Source organism: Brachyhypopomus gauderio, unplaced genomic scaffold, assembly GCF_052324685.1.
Source record: "Brachyhypopomus gauderio isolate BG-103 unplaced genomic scaffold, BGAUD_0.2 sc37, whole genome shotgun sequence".
Lineage (NCBI taxonomy): Eukaryota > Metazoa > Chordata > Actinopteri > Gymnotiformes > Hypopomidae > Brachyhypopomus > Brachyhypopomus gauderio.
Genome location: NW_027506867.1, coordinates 2,100,988 through 2,121,988, shown reverse-complemented (window position 1 = coordinate 2,121,988; position 21,001 = coordinate 2,100,988). Strand labels below are relative to the sequence as shown.

At 42.9% G+C, this 21,001-nt stretch overlaps 2 protein-coding genes across 3 annotated transcripts in view; both read right to left on the bottom strand.

Moving 5' to 3' along the window:
- LOC143485632 (uncharacterized) overlaps nt 1–4,255 on the bottom strand; it is a 169,344-nt gene extending 165,089 nt beyond the window's left edge. Inside the window, exon 1 of the mRNA XM_076985129.1 lies at nt 4,190–4,255. The gene's annotated coding sequence lies outside the window, so the exon portion shown is untranslated. The remainder of the gene's footprint in view (nt 1–4,189) is intronic.
- A 4,007-nt stretch (nt 4,256–8,262) lies between these two features.
- On the bottom strand, nt 8,263–20,687 carry LOC143485696 (uncharacterized). Of its 2 annotated transcripts, XR_013122988.1 has the most exons (8): nt 20,451–20,687; nt 19,372–19,496; nt 18,660–19,017; nt 18,454–18,560; nt 18,205–18,349; nt 9,338–9,478; nt 8,993–9,096; nt 8,263–8,819 (listed from the first exon to the last, which is right to left on the bottom strand). XR_013122988.1 is itself a non-coding variant. In XM_076985231.1 (6 exons), the coding sequence occupies exons 1-6, from the start codon at nt 20,656–20,658 to the stop codon at nt 9,450–9,452; spliced, it is 972 nt and encodes a 323-aa protein (XP_076841346.1). In that variant the 5' UTR covers nt 20,659–20,687; the 3' UTR covers nt 9,324–9,449. The 2 variants fall into 2 exon arrangements, 1 of the variants encoding a protein (XP_076841346.1); XM_076985231.1 differs by lacking the exons at nt 8,263–8,819; nt 8,993–9,096 and having other exon boundaries at nt 9,324–9,478.
- Between the last annotated feature and the right edge of the window lie 314 nt (nt 20,688–21,001).

Here is a 21,001-nt window from a genome sequence, read left to right as displayed (position 1 = left end):
GGTGATGTCCTCAGAACCTTGAAATCTCAGGAGTTCCAGTGTTAAATCTGTAACGTTCCAACCAGGGAGACAAGGATCCAATTGCGGATTTTAGTATTTTTTATTTCTGAAGTGAATACGGAGTACTCGTACAGATGAGCAACTCCGTAGAGAGTGTGAGGTGTATGAGTGCGGTGGTCGATGTCAAGACGGTCAGAGTTCACGCCGGGTAGACAGATGGCTGGAGGTACAAGATGGCTAAGCTGGGAACGATGTCTGGAACGAGAGCAGGCTTCCATGTCCGCGCACTGTTCCGGAACCAGCCGTCCAACGCAGGAATGTTTGACGAGCTATTGTCCCAGGGGAAGAAAGCCGGTTGATATCCGTACACACATTGGAAGGGAGTCATCTTGGTGGATGAATGCATTAACGAATTCCGGGCATATTCTGCCCAGGGTAAGTATTTACTCCAGCTCATCTGAGAAACGCAATACTGTCTTAGGAACCTCCCGATCTCCTGATTGACTCGTTCCACCTCACCGTTGGACTGAGGATGGTAGCCGGAGGTAAGACTAACGGCGACTCCGAGTAATTTGCAGAATTGTTTCCATAGCTGCGACGTAAATTGAACACCTTGATCAGACACTATATCCTAAGGCAACCGGAAGACTCGGAAAACGAAAGAAAACACTGCTTGGGCGGTTTCCATGGCAGTAGGCAAATTTGAGAACGGAATCAAGCGACACATCTTGGAGAACCTATCGACTACCACTAAGATGACAGTGTTACCTTCGGACCTCGGCAGGTCAGTGACGAAGTCCATCGCGATGTGTGTCCAGGGTCGACGAGGAATAGAAAGTGGTAGCAGTTTTCCCACAGGGAGAGTGCGAGGGGTGCGACTCTTCACGCAGACACTACAGGCTAGAATGTAATCCAGAACGTCGTCCTTTAGAGATGCCCACCAATACAGTGACCGTGAGAACCCCATTTCGTGATCTCCCTAGTCTTCCAGGAAACAGTGAGATTATGCAGAGACAGCCAGGGAAACCTGAGTACTACTGGATCGCGGGGTGAAGGCAGCAGAAGGAACTGGATAGATTCGGTATGGAATATTCCGACTTGGAGTGTAACAGGTACAGTACATTGAGTAATCAGCCCCTCTCCGATGGGCTGACCATTCAGAGCATTTACACGCAGAGGAGGACAGACAGAAGTCGTGGGGATGTGCAAACGGCGTGCCAGACCCACATCAAGGATGTTTCCTGCAGCCCCAGAGTCTAACAGTGCTGAAAGGTGAGTAGACATGCCCCCCGACGTGATTCGTACAGGCAAGTTAAGCTGGTTGTTATGGCTTAAACAAAACACAGGGTTGCTTACTCGTTTGTTCGTTGGAATGTCCTCCACAGCGCGCGTCGGGCGAACGGGGCAGCGATCCTGGAAGTGGCCGCTCTCTCCGCAGTACAGGCACAAGCCTTCTCGTAGACGCCGAGTCCTCTCGTGCAAGGACAGGGGTGTTCTGCCCAGCTGCATGGCTTCCGCACCCTCATGCGTTGCATCAAGCGATGAGAGGTTCTGACGACTTGGTGCAGCAGAGGGAGAGCTCCTCCACGACGCTGGACGGCGGGTGAGCAACAGCTTGTCTACGTTGACAGCGGTCTGGATAAACTCTGACAGTGACTTTCCTTCACCGCGGCAGGCGAGCTCCACTTGTAGATCGTGCCTCAGTCCTCTACGGAACACGGTCTTCAAGGCAGGTTCGCTCCATCCGCTACCGGCAGCCAGGGTACGGAACTCCCGAGCGTAGTCCGCTGCACTGCGTTGCCCTTGGCGAACCTCACATAACAAAGTGCCCACGTCTCTTCCTGCAGCCAGGTGATCAAACACGGATTTAAACAACACGGAGAACTGGTCTTCGGATTGGAGTGACGGGTCCTTGCTGTTCCAGAGTGCTGTACCCCAGGCTCCAGCTTCTCCTGTGAGGTGTGACAAGACGAAGTGGATCTTCTGTTTCTCCGTCTGGAACTGGACCGGGTGATAATCGAAGTACATAGAGCATTGCATGAGGAAGTTCTGACAACGCTCCGGGGAACCGTCATACCGCTCCGGCACTGCCACAGGAATGCAGGGAGGAAAACCAGGAGGAGCGATGGCCGCAGCAGCCTGGTGTTGTACTGCTTGTTGTGTGGCCTGCTGCTGAATCACCTGCTGCTGGATCGCCTGGTGCTCTGCCACTTGCTGTTGAGCCGTCTGCAGCTGAGCGGCTTGTGCCTGCATAGCCTCCGTGAGCTGTCAGATGTCATCTTGGAGTGAGGCGATGGTATTCCCTTGTTGAGCGAGGAGTGCAGGTACGTCCGCTGGATCCATTTGAAGAGGCGAAGTATTATGTAACATTCCAACCAGGGAGACAAGGATCCAATTGCGGATTTTAGTATTTTTTATTTCTGAAGTGAATACGGAGTACTCGTACAGATGAGCAACTCCGTAGAGAGTGTGAGGTGTATGAGTGCGGTGGTCGATGTCGAGACGGTCCGAGTTCATGCCGGGTAGACAGATGGCTGGAGGTACAAGAGGGCTAAGCTGGGAACGATGTCTGTTTATGCTTTTTTTCTGTTGTATATGCATTTTCAATGTATATACATTTTTTCCCTTCCCCTTTCCTTTTCTTTTTCTACACTCACCCAGCAATTTTTTCACCCACTTTCAAGACTGCAATGTATTGTATGCACACACACACACATACAGGCAGGTATACAAAACAGACACACACATAGACATACAGCACAATCTCACACTAACACACAGGAGACACACACACACGACCGATTCATGCAGGCACAGACACACACACACAGACATATAGCGCAGACACATACACAAAACATGCAGTCACAGACACACACACACACACACAGACATATAGCGCAGACACATACACAAAACATACAACACAGGCATACAACACAGATGTGCAACACACACACCTTTAGCAACCATCCAACATTCAAACAAGTAGTCTTAACATGAATTCACTGAAGTTCGTAACATGGACTGTACGTGGATGTAACGTAGCTCGCGCCACGGAGCGAGGAGACGGACACAATCGCTGAGAAGAGCGAGATTTATTGCAGGGCATTCCATAATCGTCGTCACTAAGCCAGTCCGGGTCGATAACGGGAGGGCAGTCTGAATAACACGCAAACACCGGCATACTGAACACGAGGAGACACAACCAGGCAGGGAGACACAGAGAACCAAAATCCAACGGATGAAACACAAAACTACGGGAATCGGGTATACGAACCAACAGCATGAAACATACACAGAATCAAAAATACTCGACAAGGGACAAGGGAGACTCAGGGGCTTTTATACACAGAACTAAACTAGGGACGGGTGATGACAATGACACGGGCGTGGTAACAAACGAGGAATATCAAAACCAACGAGCAGGGCGGGACAAACAGGCAGGGAACACGAACATGAGGGAACCCAGAGTGACAGCTACGAGAGGGGGCGTTGCCCTACGTGACAGTGGAACTGGTACGAGGGAAAAGAGATTGAAAATTTTTAATCGGCTAAACGACTTACAAGCAGATATTGTCTTTCTACAGGAAACACATATGTCCAAAACACCTACATACACACTGACCTGTCCTCAGTTCCCACACCTGTACTCAGCCTGTTACAACTCAAAACAAAGGGGGGTGGCCATATTAATTAAAAGGATAAGCTTTTCCATTAGCAACAATATAACAGATCCAGATGGTAGATACATAATACTTAACCTGTCCATTCTAAATATGCGTTTATGTATTGCTAACATATATGGTCCAAATGTTGACGACCCCTCCTTTTTTCACAATATTTTCACTGCACTCCAGGGGCGGACTGGGGAGAAAAAGTGGCCCGGGAGTTCCTGACAGACTGGCCCACTAATATATATATATATATATATATATATGTGTGTGTGTGTGTGTGTATATATATGTATATGTGTGTGTATACTGTATATGAATCTATACATGGCACGTAGTGTATATGACGGCGTTTATTGTCATATGGACAATATTAATTCCAGCAATAATATGATGACAAAGCCACATAGTGGCTTTTAAATAGTCCACCATAAGACCACCAAACAAGTTGTTTTACGCAAAGTGCATCCTAAAGAACAACCTACAACTCTAACGTGGGTATTTCTTCCTCTTACCTATTTGTGGTGGTTAGTTTTAATCTAAGAATTTCAATAGCTTTAAAAAAACAGTGCACAGTGCTCTGCCTTGAAGACCGCCACTTGCGTCCGTGTTAACCGTGTTAAGGTAATTTGCCTTAGACGTTGCAGAGGCGACAGCAGTACATTTAAAATAACATGTTATCTACAATTTAAACTGCTGTATGTTTTCGTAGTCCGGCCCGTATTTTCTGGGACAAGTTGGTTTTTTTCTGATCTCCGCTGCATACTGTCAGCCCGCACCAGCTGGCCCAGTCCGCGGCCGCGGTCCAACTCGTTCATGTGTTTACAGGCTCAGACCGCGGCCGCGCTGAGCAGGTTAGTCTGACTGGAGCGGGGGAGGTATTAACACCGTTAAACTGCAGCGTGACTACGGGCCGGGGCCGCAGTGCGCGGCAGTGGCTCCTCCACGGGCTGAGTTAAACCACCGGCGGCCCACCGGCCCACTAACCCATCGGCCCACCGGGGAAATCCCCGGTAGCAATGTATGCCAGTCCGCCCCTGCTGCACTCTCTGATCACTCTGACACCAAACTAATAATAGGAGGAGACTTCAACTTGGTACTTGATCCAGATATCGACAGGCTCAGTACAGCAGTGAGCCAAAGGAACTGGCAGTCTGTAGACACCCTAAAACAATAAATGAACGATTTTGGGCTTTCTGATGCATGGCGTTCACACCACCCCACTCTCCGGGATTACACCTTCTTTTCGGCAGTACACCATTCACATTCTCATTTAGACAACTTCTTAATTAGCAATTCTATTATGACAGATGTGACAGACACCCACGTTCATCCTATCACTATCAGTGATCATGCACCGGTCTCTCTCTCTTTGACACAGAAAAGAACCACACCAGCAACTAGGAACTGGAGATTAAATACATCATTACTTAAAGAACAAGATTTCATTAATTATTTCAAAAAAGAATGGGCAACATATTTAGAATATAACGATCTACCAGGAACCTCACCGTGTGTTCTTTGGGAAGCAGGGAAGGCAGTAATGCGGGGGAAAATAATATCCTACTGCACACATAAGAAAAAGACAGAAAAAACACAGGTATTAGAATTGGAAGAAAAAATAAAATCTTTAGAAGCTGCCCATGCTGCCTCACCACAAGAACACACACTGAACAAGCTGAGAAAACTCAAACTGGAATTAAATGAAATAATAGATAAAAAGACGCAATTTTTACTGCAAAGACTGCGTTGGCAAAATTTTGAACATGGCAATAAATCCGGAAAATTCCTTGCTAATCAGTTAAAGCTTAATAAGAAAAAAACAACTATCTCTTCTATTAAGAACTCAACAGGTAGCATTATTCATGACCCACAACAAATAAATAAAGCTTTTAAAGAGTTTTATAAAGCTTTATATACATCACAGATTCGTCCATCTGATTCAGCTATTGAAGAATTTATTAATAATATAAATCTCCCAAAGCTGGAAAACGAACAAGTTGTTGCACTGGATTCACCACTTGCTCTGCCTGAATTAAATGAAGCCCTACAGCAGCTACCAAATAACAAAGCTCCAGAACCAGATGGATTTCCGGTAGAATTCTACAAAGAATTATGGTCTGTGCTAGAACCAACCTTTTTTAAAATGGTAAATCAAATTCAAAATGATCACATACTGTCCCCAGACATGAATTCTGCTAACATTAGCGTACTTCTAAAGCCAGGCAAAGACCCTACACTTCCTTCCAGCTATCGCCCCATCTCACTCATAAATGTAGATCTTAAAATTATTTGCAAAACACTTGCCAGAAGATTAGAGAAAATCACTCCACTTATAATACATCCAGAACAAACAGGTTTTATCAAGGGTAGACAATCGGCCAACAATACACGCAGACTAATAAACATAATAGACTACTGCACAATTAACAAAATAGAGACTACTATTGTATCTTTAGATGCAGAAAAAGCATTTGACCGGGAAAACTAGAAATATTTATTAGCAGTTCTACACAAATTTGGATTTGGCTCATCCTTCATAAACTGGATCAAAACCTTACATAGCTCTCCTAATGCATGTGTTAGGACGAACGATATCACCTCACAAAGCTTCACTCTGCAGAGGGGCACCAGGCAGGGCTGCCCACTATCACCCTCACTTTTCGTTCTCTTCATTGAGCCATTAGTATGGAGTCAAAAAAGGGTCATAAATATTTTGCATTTGTAAAACAATAGTCACAAATGTACTGAAACTTGCAACTGCGTTTAAACAACTACATGCACGTAAAATCCATCTCCACAACTGAACTGGAATGTGCAAATGTGGAAAAATATTTCAAATATATAAAAATATATTTTTTTTTAATTTGTAGAAAGAAATTGCATTTGTAAATCCAATGTTGTGAATGTGTGAATCATATGGAATTTCTGTCATGGCGCTTCCAGGCACAAGCACAGACACAATGGAGAGTCCGGTAAGGAGCAATGCTAGATCATGTTTCTGTAGTAAAACGTTCGTTTTAAAGAAGATAACAGCCAGGCTCTGGGCAGTGGTTTTATTTATACTACTGACTGTGGTGCTAGCTTTGGATAACTGTAGCCAATTAATTAACCATCGTTAGCTAGCTAGATAAACAGCCTGCAGCAGCAGAGTATTTGAACATAGCAAGAGAAGTGCATCCCGTTTGTTTTGCTCCATAATTTCCCCCGTATTTATATAAATGCAGCACAATTATTGTGTAATGGCAGACAGACTGTATCTTTTTATTCCTTTTGGTTCTGCAGCCTACCTAACTAGCTAGTTAACTAGGCATTTGCTGAGCTTCGGTCAGCTTATGCAGTAGAAAAAAAAACACCGTCGGACACTAGTTAGCCAGTATATCAGAACACACAATAATTGTACAGTACCTCTTGCTTTACTAGTTTTTAATTGTGTCAGCCTTCAACATTCAACATTGCTCTAATTAGCTGTCATTTATTTATTTTTTTGTAATACTATCTAGTGAGTTTTTTGCTTAAAACTGTTCATATGATTCCATTCCATAAGTGCAGGCGGTGATCCTTTTCACATTTGTTTTAAAAGTAATCGCAGCACAATTGCAGTAATGCAGTACTTAGTTACCACTAAGAATGGTTGTACTAAAGTGCTCATATTTGCCAGGAACAGGGATCAGCAGCTTGTTTGGGGTTGATGGAATTGTGCCTTCACAATGTGCTATGTGTACCCTATGACTTTGATACCAGTTACCACTGTTATTTTTTTTTTTTTCAAATGATTAATTTGAGTTAAAACACAGTACACTACATTGAATTTAGCCATGGATGTTTAAGCTGAAGGATGTTTAATAGACAAATATCATGATCTCATTCCCAGGTGATGATCGGAAGAGAAATCTTGCAAAGACTACAGGCGAGGTTGGAGCACGCCCTTCAGAGCCAACCTCTGTATCTGAGAATACAGTACCTTTGTTGATGCTGGTGTTACAATTACCCCTGCACTCTCTCCTGGCAGAATAGAAAGGCTTTGGCAGGACGTGTGGAACAGTGTGACCAATATCTACTATGATTTACTCCATTTTCTCGAAGAGGAATGTGTCCTGGACTTGGCCTACAGTGTACATCTCTTCTGTGTCCAGTATGTTTTCATACCACGAATCCATGATGACCTAGATGCATTTAGAGCAGGATGACCATTCACTATTGGTCTAATCCAAAGTCCTGATGACCATCCTGACTCTGTTGAGGTTTGTGGATTTTCTCCATTGTTGGTGATTTTATCATAGTAAAATTATTTTAAGTAAACATTTTCTTAAACGTGTCTATAGTTAAATCCAAATGTTTTCATTTCAGGATTTCAACTACTTGCATTTCGAAGACACAAATGTGGATCAAATAGGAATTCAGGTTCCTGAACTGGTGTGTCCTTTGCCCAACGAACACTTAGAAATGCTCAGAGAGTGATTTGATCCTGTTGCTCATTCAGCATGCTTTGGGGAGGATATTTACAGGGCAGTGGTACAGTATGTTGAAGGTGTGATTGAATCAAGTTGTTAGTCCCTTGCATTAACATACTTGCAGCCCATTTTATGATGTGTTTAAGTTTATTTTTAACATTTCTTTACACACTTGATCACAATTGATGGATGATATTTGATCTTTAACTGAAGCAGCTGTTTTGAACAAGAGAAAATGAATAGAAAATAAAATGTGCATTTGAAACAATGCATAATGTCTATTTATTCAATAAAACTATTTAAAAAAATGATTATTTTACTGCAACAATGTTCCTTTGAACAGCTGTTAACGTAACAACCGAAACATTGTAGGGCAGGAGAATACACTGTTCACCTATGTGTAACTAGCTCTGTGAACAAACATATAACTGGCAAAATGAACACAAGGCTGTAGATAAAATCTTCAAAATAGGTTAAACCAAGCCAAAGCATGTGTCACAGGTTGCTACACATGAATTTAGATCTCAACTGAAGTCTTTAAAGTTAGTGTAGTGGCCTGGTAGGCGGAGGGACTTGAAACATGTAGATGCCTTCGGGAGACTGCCCTGAACTATCTACAATTGCATGTCTGAAGATGGGACCTCCCATCCGGTCCAAAACTGGACAAGGCCCTTCAGTGATGATTGAGAAACTGCAAAAAAAAGAAGCAGTGCAGTGTTCCTTTAATAATTAAGGAATAGTAATGAAACTAATTAGAAAAAAGTGTTGCATCATGCACCTATATTGATTTTACGCACGGATATTTTTAAACAGTTTTTTAAACAACTTGCTTCATATATATTGGTGGCTTTTTTGTTTTATCACCTGTTGCGATAAACTCGCGAAGATATCCAGCTGGTTTCAACTGGGTAGTCTTCATCCTCCTCATCCGTATTTTCCAGGGGCCACAATATCTGGTTAAGGACCATCTATTTGAGACACAGCACAAATATTTAATGTGGGGTGAGAATAGAGGATTTCACATCATATAAATAATAAATAAATATGAAACACTCGACACAAACCCTATGATTTAATCTTTCAAAAAAAAAAAAAAACTTGTGAATTTATAGCCTAATCACAGTATTTGTGTCGTGTTTCATATTGTTACCATAGGTACAATTTAAGGTACTGTTATTTGTCACTCATACAGACAAAAATATTTCTCACATGAGGCTTGATTTCAACATCTCTCTCACGGGGGAACATAAGAGGAATTACATCCTTCCTTTCTGTAAGTAACTGCCAAACGCAGGTCTCCTTCAGGCCCCGTCTGAACTGCTTAATCTGTTTTTCTGTTCTTCCCAGGACCTGAGAGGGGAGGAGGGGAGGGGACAGAATTCAGCTTAGCATGAAATATCATGATATTATTGTATTGAATATATAGAGATTTAATTACTGTTCAGTGTGTGTGTAAAATTTAATTACAGTGGTGAGGAGACGGGTGAACCATGGCAGCAGGCCCACGTCGTCAACCTCTGGTTACACGCCTGCCCCCCAGGATCCTAAATGTACAAGGACTGTGTGCGTGCGTGTGTGTATATGTGTGGGGGGTGGGTGGGTGGAAATGCGTAGGTCCAGAGGAAATGGTCCTCTGGAAGAGGAGAGCCAGCTAGCTGGCTCATTGAGCACTGAGCTTCACTGCCCCACCGACTCGAGGCAGGGAGCGGTCGACCCGGGGAGACCGGGCGGGCAGCTCCCTCCGTCACCGCATCCAAGCCCAGATCCCCACCGCCCCCGCCACAGAGAACAGCCGGTCTGGACATCCACATACACCTAAACACATATTCTCTATCGCATACGTATACACCCACACATTCATCTCTTATATATATCTCCACCCACATATACACCCACACACCTTGTCCCATATACACAACACACCTATGTAAGCACCCACAGCCATATCAATCGTACATCAAACAACAGCAGACATCCACAGGATTGAAGACAAGCTGGTCTGAGTCCGGAACCCAGCGCCCCCGGCCCGCCCCAGACACCCCCGACAGTCACCACCCCACCCCCACCAGCCAGGCCCCTCAGAGCCCCAAGGCCCAGACCCGACGCCCTGACACAAGGCCTAGCGACCCACCCCCCCCAGCGGTGCGCCCGCAGCGGCACAGGCCACCCCATGCGGGCAGGGCCCCAGAGCCCAGAGGCAGCGCCATCCAAGGACCCTCCCCACTGCCCGCCAGGACAAACACACAAACATCCCAGGTCGGCAGCCCCGGCCCCCCAGCCCAGAAAGTGGCCGGCCACCCGGGAGTTGTGGCCCCAGCCAGCCTCCCCGACTAGCTAATGGAACTGATCAGTGGGAACTAGGGCTGGGTATTGATTCAAATTCCAAGAATCGATCCGATTCCGATTCTGAAGATTAAGAATAATTTTTTTTCGATTTAATCCGATTTAATCGATTCGATCCGATTCGATCCAATTTCGGGGTTTAGTGTTATTAAAAATGTATTTGAGCTGTTTCCTGACTGTGTACAGAAGCAACATGTTAAAACTAATATTATATCGATATTAATCAGCAAATAGTTACTGGTAGTTGGTAGTTACTGATGGCTGGAAGACTGGTGAAAAGGGTCATCATAAATCTACCTTCAAGAAAGGTAATCCAGGACAATAAACAGAGGACATCTTTGAGGTGTCTATATCTGCAACAGTGGGCTCCTACTGGGACACTAACCAGTGCATTATTATTATGATTGAAATAATTAAGAATTCACCCAAAAGCTGTTGCTACCAAATGCATTTTTATTTTAAAAGTGCTCACACTTAATAAACTGAAAGTATAAAATGTAAACGTGTATTTTTCTTTAACACTAGAGCTCCTGAGAATTCAGGATTCTGAGGACATCACCCCTCCTTTTTCTCCTTCTTGCCAGCAATTAGCAAAGCCAAACATCACCCTTTATTATGTTAATTCACAGAGCAAGACTGAGGCAGCAGCCTCACCCAGAAAGTCTCTGATCACAGAGATCACAGATCACAAACAAGCAGAAACACAAATGCTTCTATCAAATGCTTCTAACACAAATATAGATAGATAGATAGATAGATAGATAGATAGATAGATAGATAGATAGATAGATAGATAGATAGATAGATAGATAGTATAAGAAATGTACAAAGAGCAAGATTCAAGCCTGCTGTTTAGATCACAAACAAGCAGAAACACAAATGCTTCTATCTTCTAACACAAATATAGATAGATAGATAGATAGATAGATAGATAGATAGATAGATAGATAGATAGTATAACAAATGTACAAAGAGCAAGATTCAAGCCTGCTGTTTAGATCACAAACAAGCAGAAACACAAATGCTTCTATCAAATGCTTCTAACACAAATATAGATAGATAGATAGATAGATAGATAGATAGATAGATAGATAGATAGATAGATAGATAGATAGATAGATAGATAGAGAGCACATGAATTTGTTTTCCTGTCTTTTCCTCTCCTTTTCCAGCCTGCTGTTTAGATCACAACATTTATCAGTGATGCAGTGATGCAACGCGACCATGCTAATTTTCGCTAGTAATGATATGGGATTTCCTATATAACATTAGCATCAAGCTAATTGCGCCATATAATTTCTTAGCTTTTCAAACGCGAATTCAAACGCGGAAACAGAATGTGTTTGATTACAACAAATATTATATAGTATAGTATATGAAATATACAAAGAGCAAGATTCAAACAATTTTATTTATTTTTATTGTTTGACGGGACTCATTAGAGAAACTGTCGTCTCTACGTGCGATTGAATTGTAACTTTTGAAACACGAGTCTACAAATTTTCTGCCGTTTGTTGTAGTATCGGTAACATACAGTCTGCTTGTAACTTCAACTTTTTCGTGAAGTATCACGTTTGGTGTTTTGGTCATATGAGCTTGGGGGTGAGCCAGCTTGTGCTTTGGCAGGCGTATGAGCTGGGGGTGAGCCGCTTCCACCGCATTACCAAGACAATGGGCGTTAATCCCTTCACAGCAGGGGAGTGGGCTACATGGACCCTACCAAGCCCTGTGAAATTTTTCGCTTCTCTAGGAGCTCTAGTGTTCAGTAATTACTGATGTGTGTGTAAAAAAAGGGGAGGATAAGTGTGCGCGCTTGTGCGCGTGTGAGGAGGCGGAGTTGTAATCTCAGTTCTCCTCACACGCGCACAAGGGCGCACACTTACTCCTCCCCTTTTTTTACACACACACACACACACACACACACACACACACACACACACACACACACACACACACTAGATGCTGAGTCTTCACTGTAAATATACTGATCCATGTTGATACTCTGTGTTTTAGAATAGTTGGTTTTAAATAAATGTATCATTTATTTTCACCAAATTGTCTGTGTTGATGTCATTCAAAAGTGGTTGTTGCCAAAACCTCCAAAGAATTCATTGTTAAATCCTTCAGATACCGAACCATTAATTACCCTTAGTTGATAACTAAACTTGTGGTTCTGGTATAATTAGAATATGAGACTGATTTCTAAATTAATGAGACTGATTAATAATTAAGGTAAAACAAAGTATAACTACTTTAAAGGATTAGTAGGTGAAATCCCTACATAATTGGTGCCCCTGCGTGAGGGAGATTTCTGGCTCAACCATATTTGTTTGATATCAACCATATTTTTCATATCACAGGCTTTCAAGCCATTAGAATAGGACCATCTCCAAATTCGCCAGAAGAGGGCGCCAGAGCGCTTCCCAAGTCTTCCTATAGAGGAAAGCTAGTACTTGGTAACTACAGTTTGGTGATAGTGTTCTAATTTGATTACCATTTGGTTACTATTCACATTCATTGAGCAATCAACTGAAGATCAGTATATTTATTTTACTCATTTAATTTCTGATTACTTCAATAGTAATTCAGTTGCTTTAATTTGTGTGGCATCCCACTGATTTCCCCTGTACTGCAGAAGTATTAGGATAATTATTTAGCACAGTTATCAGACTTCACTGTCTTTGTATAACTTCACTGTTGCAGTCTTTGGTCCAGTGTGCTAGTGTTTAGTTTCAGAGACCATAATCACCTTTGGCACAATTCTTTTTACCCCAGTTTCAATTTGGCTTGTCCACCTAGGTAATTACCCTTTTTACCTGCCCAGACACAAGGTCCTGGCACAATAGCTAAGCCAGATTGTACTGAAGCTGACTTGATTTTGTCCCTTTTTTTTTTAGCTAGTCTATAAGTACATTTAGACTAACCATGGCTTTTCTAAAACAGAATACTTGTCAATCTTTGCTTCAGCTCCTTCAGATGCTTGAACCAGGTAGGAAGGATGTTGACAAACCTCTAAAGGACTACTTTGAGGAGACCCCTACCGTTCCAGATGTAGTTTTTAAAATGTTCCTTCTATGTCAGCAGCAGGCTCGCTTAGAAGTAGAGGCACTACGCAAGGAAAATAGACTCCTCAAACAGGATACTGCTAAGCTCAGTTCTGAGGTTGAGAGCCTTCGCCACAACCTCCAACTGACCACTCATGCGCTGAATGACGTGCTCACCGTAAGTGAACGTCACACGGGCTTAACAGAAACTGCCCGCCTCCAAAGGGAGAGTGAGCTTGCTCGTGCGAGTGCGCAAGATTTCCTTGCAACTAGATCTGGCACCTCTAGACCTTCTTTATTAGTTACAGTAGAAAGCCCATATAGTCGGCACTCCACAGGTGATGATGCACCTGTCATACATCCTAAGGCCCCGGCTCCAGTCCCCATGAGTCTTAGATTAGATTTAACTAGTTCTTCCTCAGAGTATCCATATGATACTACTGATGGTTCAGCTTCTGAAGCTCAAAGTGAAGCCTCTGTGGAGAATCACCCTCCTAGAGCAGATGCCCCGTCTGCATCCTCTTGCTACGAGTCAGCAGAGCCCTCTTACTCGTCCTTAGCTTCTGCCCCCTTACTCTTGAGTAACAAAGAGAGTAATATTAATCCTGCTATGTATTTTGGCCCTCCTTATTCTCTGCATGATGTCCAGACCAGGGACATCCCGTCAGGTACAGCAGCTAGGAAGCCTTACTTAAAAGCTGAGCATCATTCCACTGACCCACGCACAGGCTGGCACAGTGACGTACATGTTCCAGCTTCTTCCTCAAGGAGAAATGCAGGTATTTCTCAACTTGAGATGCGCAAAGGCTCACTGTTGCCCCCTATGGACAGAGACCAGGAAGGTAGAAAGCATGCTGGTGACCATTATTCTCCGCATGATGTCCAGACCAGGGACATCTCATTAGGTACCACAGTTAAGAAGCCTTGTATGAATGCTGAGCATCATTCCACTGACCCACGCACAGGCTGGCACAGTGACGTACATGCTCCAGCTATTTCCTCAAGAGGAAGTGCAGAAATTTCCCAACTTGAGATGCACAAAGGCTCACTGTTGCCCCCTATAGACACAGAGCAGGACGGCAGAAGGCATGCTGATGTACACCACTGGCAGAACGTACAGACAAGGGATGTCTCACCAGGTAGAGCAGATAACAGTCCTTACCTAAACGCTGAGCATCATTCCACTGACCCACGCACAGGCTGGCACAGTGACGTACATGCTACAGCTTTTTCCTCAAGGAGAAATACAGATATTTCTCAACTTGAGATGCATAAAGGCTCATTACTGCCACCTAGGCACAGAGAGACAGGAGGCAGTAGGCATCCTATTGACCAAGAGTTACACCACTTGGATAGTGAAGGTCCACCTTCCTATTCTAATAGACATGTCCTTGAACATTTCCCTCGGTTAAAGTTACTAGATTCACTAGCCAAGGACATGGAGCCATTCGACCCAGCAAGGTCAAACTACCATGTTGAAGACTACCTCAAAGAAATTGAGTGTAGCCTCTCGGACTTGCCTTATGCAACAGAACGAGAGAAAGTGAAGCTAATTTGGAAAACCACCTCTAGATCAGTTCGCACATTCATAGAATCACAGCCGTTTTCCATTAGGGACAGTTACACTCAGCTATGCAAAGCCCTCGCTGAGGAGTATTCCCCTTATTTGACGAAGCGTCAGCATTCATGTCAGCCATTAAAATTAAGCACAAGCGTTCAGAGCATCCCAGGGACTACTTTAATCGCTTGAAACAAACATTTTTCCAGGGAAGAAATGGACCAGGTCTCACAGAAGACCGAACCTTCAAATCCCTATTTTTGCACAATCTCCACCCTTGTGTGAGAACCCATGTCACACTTTTAGCACGCCAAGGTGACCTGGCGATGCGTGAGATCAGAAAGACCACGCAGACAGTTTGGGAGACTGTTGTGCAGCCCAGTATGCTTGAAGGAGACTCCAAAGAGCTCCAAGATCCTCCCTATGATTTCCCTGTAAATTCAGACACTGTTCTGTCTGCAGGCCCCTCTCACTACTCTCGTCACAGGGACAGAGCCAAGAGGTGGAAAGAGAGGCAGAACCAGTGGAAGGGGGGACAGCCATAGATAAGGATCAGTTAGTGGACCTCCAGCCTGAGCCAGGGGGAGGTAGAACTGACTTTATATGAAGTTACATGTAAACATTCAGCCTGTAAACATGTAGCTATGTTTCCAGATCTCTGATCTTTTAAAGGGAGATGTTCCTGGCATCATCTCCACTCACAGTTCTGTACTTTTGCAATAGGTTCTTTACTAAGGGGGGTGTACCCGGCGTTACCTCCTAACTGCTTTACTACATTTTACCCCTCACACATCTTGTATTCTCTTCTCTACCAGCATAGCAAGAGCTATTAACTTTTAAGACGCTATATGGCAGTCCAGCTTTGTCTAACAAGACTAGTGAAACCATTTCTCAAATGTGCACAGAATATAGGAAAGCACATCCGCTACCACTGTGATGCAGACTTGGCGAATAAGTCTGGCATAAATTGCATAACTATTCCTCAGGACCACTAGAGATGTTAGTTAGTGCATGATGACAGCTCCTGATGCTCAAGTCTACACTTAGCAATAGCAGCATTAGAAATGCATTTTGGTTGTTTAAATACTTCACTGTCACAAGATAGGATGAGGCATTACACCTCAGTTAAACCCCCATTTACATTTTACAATTTACAATTACCTTTAGATCCCACAAGGAACCACACTCTAACTAGACATTAACCCAAATGTCCGTCGTGGTCCAACAAGATCCTTCACTTTAAACATTGTTAGGTTTGTTCCAGCCAACAGACTAACACCAACATGTGCTAACTCCACACCTTTCTCCATGCCTGATGTACTTCCTCTCCTCCATCAAAGGCATTTAACCCTGCATGTGACCTTGTTTTCTTTGTATAAAGCCAAGAGAAATCTAAGCCATGCATTATTCTTTCATTGTTTTTCTTGATTTGGTTAACCTTTAGTTACTGTTCAAGAACTGCCCAGTAGTGAACTTGTTGCCCAGATGTGTCTCTAAAGCATCTCCCAGCCATCTCATGGATCATGCTATGAGCGGGATGGACAACTTGACTCATGGAATTGATCACCTCCCAGTGGATGCTACAAGGAACATGGACTGCATGGATAACCTTTTGTGCTCTTCAGGACTGTGACGTCAGCCCCAGTCTGAAGACCAAGGGGGGAATGTAGGTACCATGCTAAACCAGCAGGTGGCAGTACCACTGGCAACACATGGAACAAGCTTGCTTTGACGGAAGTAAGGGTGTGTCTACAGTTCAGGTGTTTAAATACCCTGAACAGCCATTCATCTCTCTCTCTCTGGTTTGACCGACACATAGGTTAGACCTATTAAAGAGAGGCTCCGCCACTCCTCTCTCTCTCCAGTTTTCTTTACTGAGAGCACGCAAACTTTGATACGACTAACAGCAAACAGCTGAATGTCATATTACCTCATTAACGAGCCCGAGTTACACCAACCAACCGATCAACGTTACCGTGACGACAGATTCACCGATTTGCTTCAATCAAGCTTGCTAACGCGGCCACACAGACTGAAACAAAGGCGATCAACTCCCTGTTGTTAAACCGTGAACGAGACTCGCGTTCCTGGACGATTCCCCAGCACACCTGGACGACGTCGTTTAATCAACGAGGAGCCTGCGGTGGAAATTCCCTCCAAATTCCAGGAGAATTCAGGGAGGACGACAAAACCCCAAATCCTCAACACGTGAGACTCTTACCGCTGGGCATAGTTCATAGGGCATAGTTATTTGAACTACAGAGTTAACTAAGTTTTTTTTGTTAATACATTCTGAATGTTTGTGTTTAACTTTATTTTCATAAACTTCGTTAAGATTTGTACACACAAGTTCTCCACCTGGCATGCAATCTCCATGTTTTATCTTCTGAATATTTGACAACTTGTAGTTCCCATTCTCAGACACACTACATTAATTTAGTTAGTAAGCCAGCGCCATTACTCTTTGTTCTGACCACGTTGGAATAAACCAGCTGAGCTCATTAACATAGTCGCGCTGCTCTACTATTTAAAGTCGGCGCCATTTTAGTTGCTTTGTTCTCCATAGAACTGAGATTACAACTCCGCCTCCTCACACGCGCACAAGCGCGCACACTTACTCCTCCCCTTTTTTATACACACACACACACACACACACACACACACTAGATGCTGAGTCTTCACTGTAAATATACTGATCCATGTTGATGCTCTTTGTGTTTTAGAATAGTTGGTTTTAAATAAATGTATCATTTATTTTCACCAAATTGTCTGTGTTGATGTCATTCAAAAGTGGTTGTTGCCAAAACCTCCAAAGAATTCATTGTTAAATCCTTCAGATACCAAACCATTCATTACCTTTAGTTGATAACTAAACTTGTGGTTCTGGTATAATTAGAATATGAGACTGATTCTAAAATTAATGAGACTGATTAATAATTAAGGTAAAACAAATTATATCTACTTTAAAGGATTAGTAGGTGAAACCCCTACAATAGTGAGCTATTTTTAAAACAAGCCCTCGGGCGACTCATGATGTCCCCACGGGCACCACGTTGGTGACCCCTGCTGTACCCAAAGAGAGTCCACCCTATACAACTGAGTATAACACATTTCTACCACCAATGCCATACCTCGGAGATTGCTCTTCAGAAGTGTATCGATGTTAAATACTCCAAGGAGGAGAACCCGTGCCATGGTTGTGGGGCTGTTTGCATGACTGGCTGACCACCATACATTTTTTGGCACGTACACTCCTGAGCCAGGGTACATTTCGAGCTATTAGACAGAGGCAAACTGTTATTATTCAGAATATTGAAAGAAAAATAATCTAATATAAAAACAATAGATGAGGAAAGGACCTATGAGGTAGTCATACTCACAGTTTCCTGATTGGTGGGAAGCGATGCCAGCTGTGGTTGAGGGCTCTGGCCCTTGGTGTCCAGCCATGCTTCTAGCTTTTCCATTATACTGATGAGTTTTGGCATGTCTAGAGAGCCAAACATAGTGAAAATGAGGGTTTCAGTCTAACCTTTAAAAAATCACTTTAGAATTTTTTTTTACATGAAACGTACAATTAAACACTTACAACTGACAACACTTGTGTTCAGTGTGTCTAGGTCTCGTTTGAGGGCCTCATTTTCTGCCTGTAGGTATAGTAGAGCAGTGGAAGATGAGGCAGGTGAAAGTGGAGCAGCTGAGGGTGATGCAGAAGACGAAGTAGGTAGAGATGGAGCAGTAGAGGGTGGTCCAACAGGTGAAGCAGGTAAAGATGGAGCAGTCGAGGGTGGTCCAACAGGTGAAGCAGGTGATGATGGAGTAGCTGACAGCAGTGCAGAAGGTGAGGCAGCCAAAAGTGGAGTAGCCAACGTTGGAGAGACAGGCCCATGGGTTGATTTTATTTTTTCCAACAGCTCCTTGTCAAACTCTACCCCACATGTCTGCCTCTGTATAAACAAGAAAATAAACATTTTGGGGATGTAACGATTACTATTAGGTTGTAGTAAACTAGACCAGTTCTCCAAAAAAAATCTTTTTTCTTGCTAAAAAATACCATTTGACAATGTCAAATGACACATTGTTTTAAATCCCAAGGGAAACTTAAGGGAAATGAGCACTGATGGCACTGGATAGTCAAGGAAACTGTCCTGTACAGAAAACAAATTGCTGCATCTCAGGTTAAACTACAAAGCTATGGAGCTTCCACTCCTTTGGAATGTTTGATTTTAAAGTGGGAAAACCCATTAATTTACATTTATATCAGATGATAGTTTTAGATTCAATTAAAGAGTTGATGTCACCTTTTTGGGGATGGATGCTCCTTCATCCACACCAAACTTTGGGTTTGGCCTGCCTTTTCGTTTACCACAAATTTCTGGACTTTGTTGTTTGTCCTTCATTACATTCTCTAGGACAGACTGCTTCTCTGTGAGACATGCAAACAGAAATAGATAACATTTGTTTTACAATTTAAGATAAACTGGCATGACAGTATCGAAAGTTTCCATTAGTAAAAGGTTTAATGGCATGAAAAAGGAATTAGGAATAGGGCTGCAGTTTAATTTCAAAGCCCAGGAATAACAAAGGTTATAAATGCAGCTTCACTAGAAACTAATGGCACTGAAACTTCGCTAGCAACATAAATTAAGTATATTCTCACATTGGTATTATCAGTATTTCTCAGAAATACAGAAAAACATTTAACAAATGCCTTCATTTAAACAACGTAACCGGGACCGCGACAGCGATATAGTAATAGCAGACGAATAGCCTTTAGAGGGATTACCTATTACATATCTCTGTTGGCCATTACAGCTGCGTTAGCTAGCTATCTTATATGATTAAAGTATATGCTATTTGGTTAGGATTTACTCTTCTAGCTAGCTTAGTTACCAAGCTAGCAAACATTTTTTTCTCATTTATTTTCAAAACGCTTCAAGCGCTAGCTCTCACATATCGCGCTGGAATTACAGTGCAGCACTCGAAAAATGGAGATGAGTTTTGAAAAACATCGCTATCTGTTGTGAACCAGAATAGTTGAAATTTCAAGCGTTTTCAAGTACTTTAGCCTAAACACTTTTCTAACCTGGAAAATGCAAGATTAACATTCAAGCATTTTCAACGGTTTCAAGCACACGAACTCTGATGAAAGTAACATCGAAATATCCATCACAATTCACCCGCGATACTTTTAATAAAAATAAAAACGTTACTGATCGGGGAGTAGTTGTTTTAATTTGGCTATATTTAACCAAACTAACTGTGTTTACTACTCAGTTAAGTCAGTGGTAGCTAGCTAGACTCATTATCACTAAGCAGTCCACGTTACACCACTTAGTTTGAGTGCAATATCAGTTTACAATACAGTTTCCTACATTACCTGCGATTTTGTGCACTGCCGCCTCATACAAGGGCCATCCGCCTCTGGGTTTCTTCTTCAGCCCTGCTCTCCACTCGATTATGTATGTGGCTCTATCATCAAGTCCATCCATGAAATCATTTATATCGAAATTCCTTATGTGGGAGGTTGGAACAATACTCCAACTTCCGTCATCTTTTTCATCCTGCCACTCCACCAGAGCAAACATGTTTAGCTGTGTTGTTCAGCAGCAGGATCGCTCTCCAGTCGTTTGGCGCGGGCGGACGATTATATTAGAATTTTTGGCGCGCTCTAACACAGAACGCGTCACTGCCCAGAACAGAATAAAAATATATCGCCAACTCAATCAGTTTGCAATCGAAACGAAAAAGAAAATAAAAGGTTGTATATTTTAGATTATAATGCAAAGTTTAAAGTAACATTAAAGTAGTTTTATTGCATATAGGATTTTTGTTAGAAATAACTTTTAAAAAGCTTTCAAAGGTTATGCGGTTCAACATACTAGCACTAGAGCAGTGGTTCTCAAACTTTTTACACAAAGTACCACCAAC

Coding starts and splice junctions, on each gene's coding strand:
- LOC143485696 (XM_076985231.1), bottom strand. CDS start 20,658: ATGTTTGCTCTGGTGGAGTGGCAGGATGAAAAAGATGACGGAAGTTGG. Junction 18,561..18,659: donor GAACACAAGTGTTGTCAGTT/GTAAGTGTTTAA, acceptor TTGGCTCTCTAG/ACATGCCAAAACTCATCAGT. Junction 18,350..18,453: donor TTCCCACCAATCAGGAAACT/GTGAGTATGACT, acceptor TCTGTCTAATAG/CTCGAAATGTACCCTGGCTC.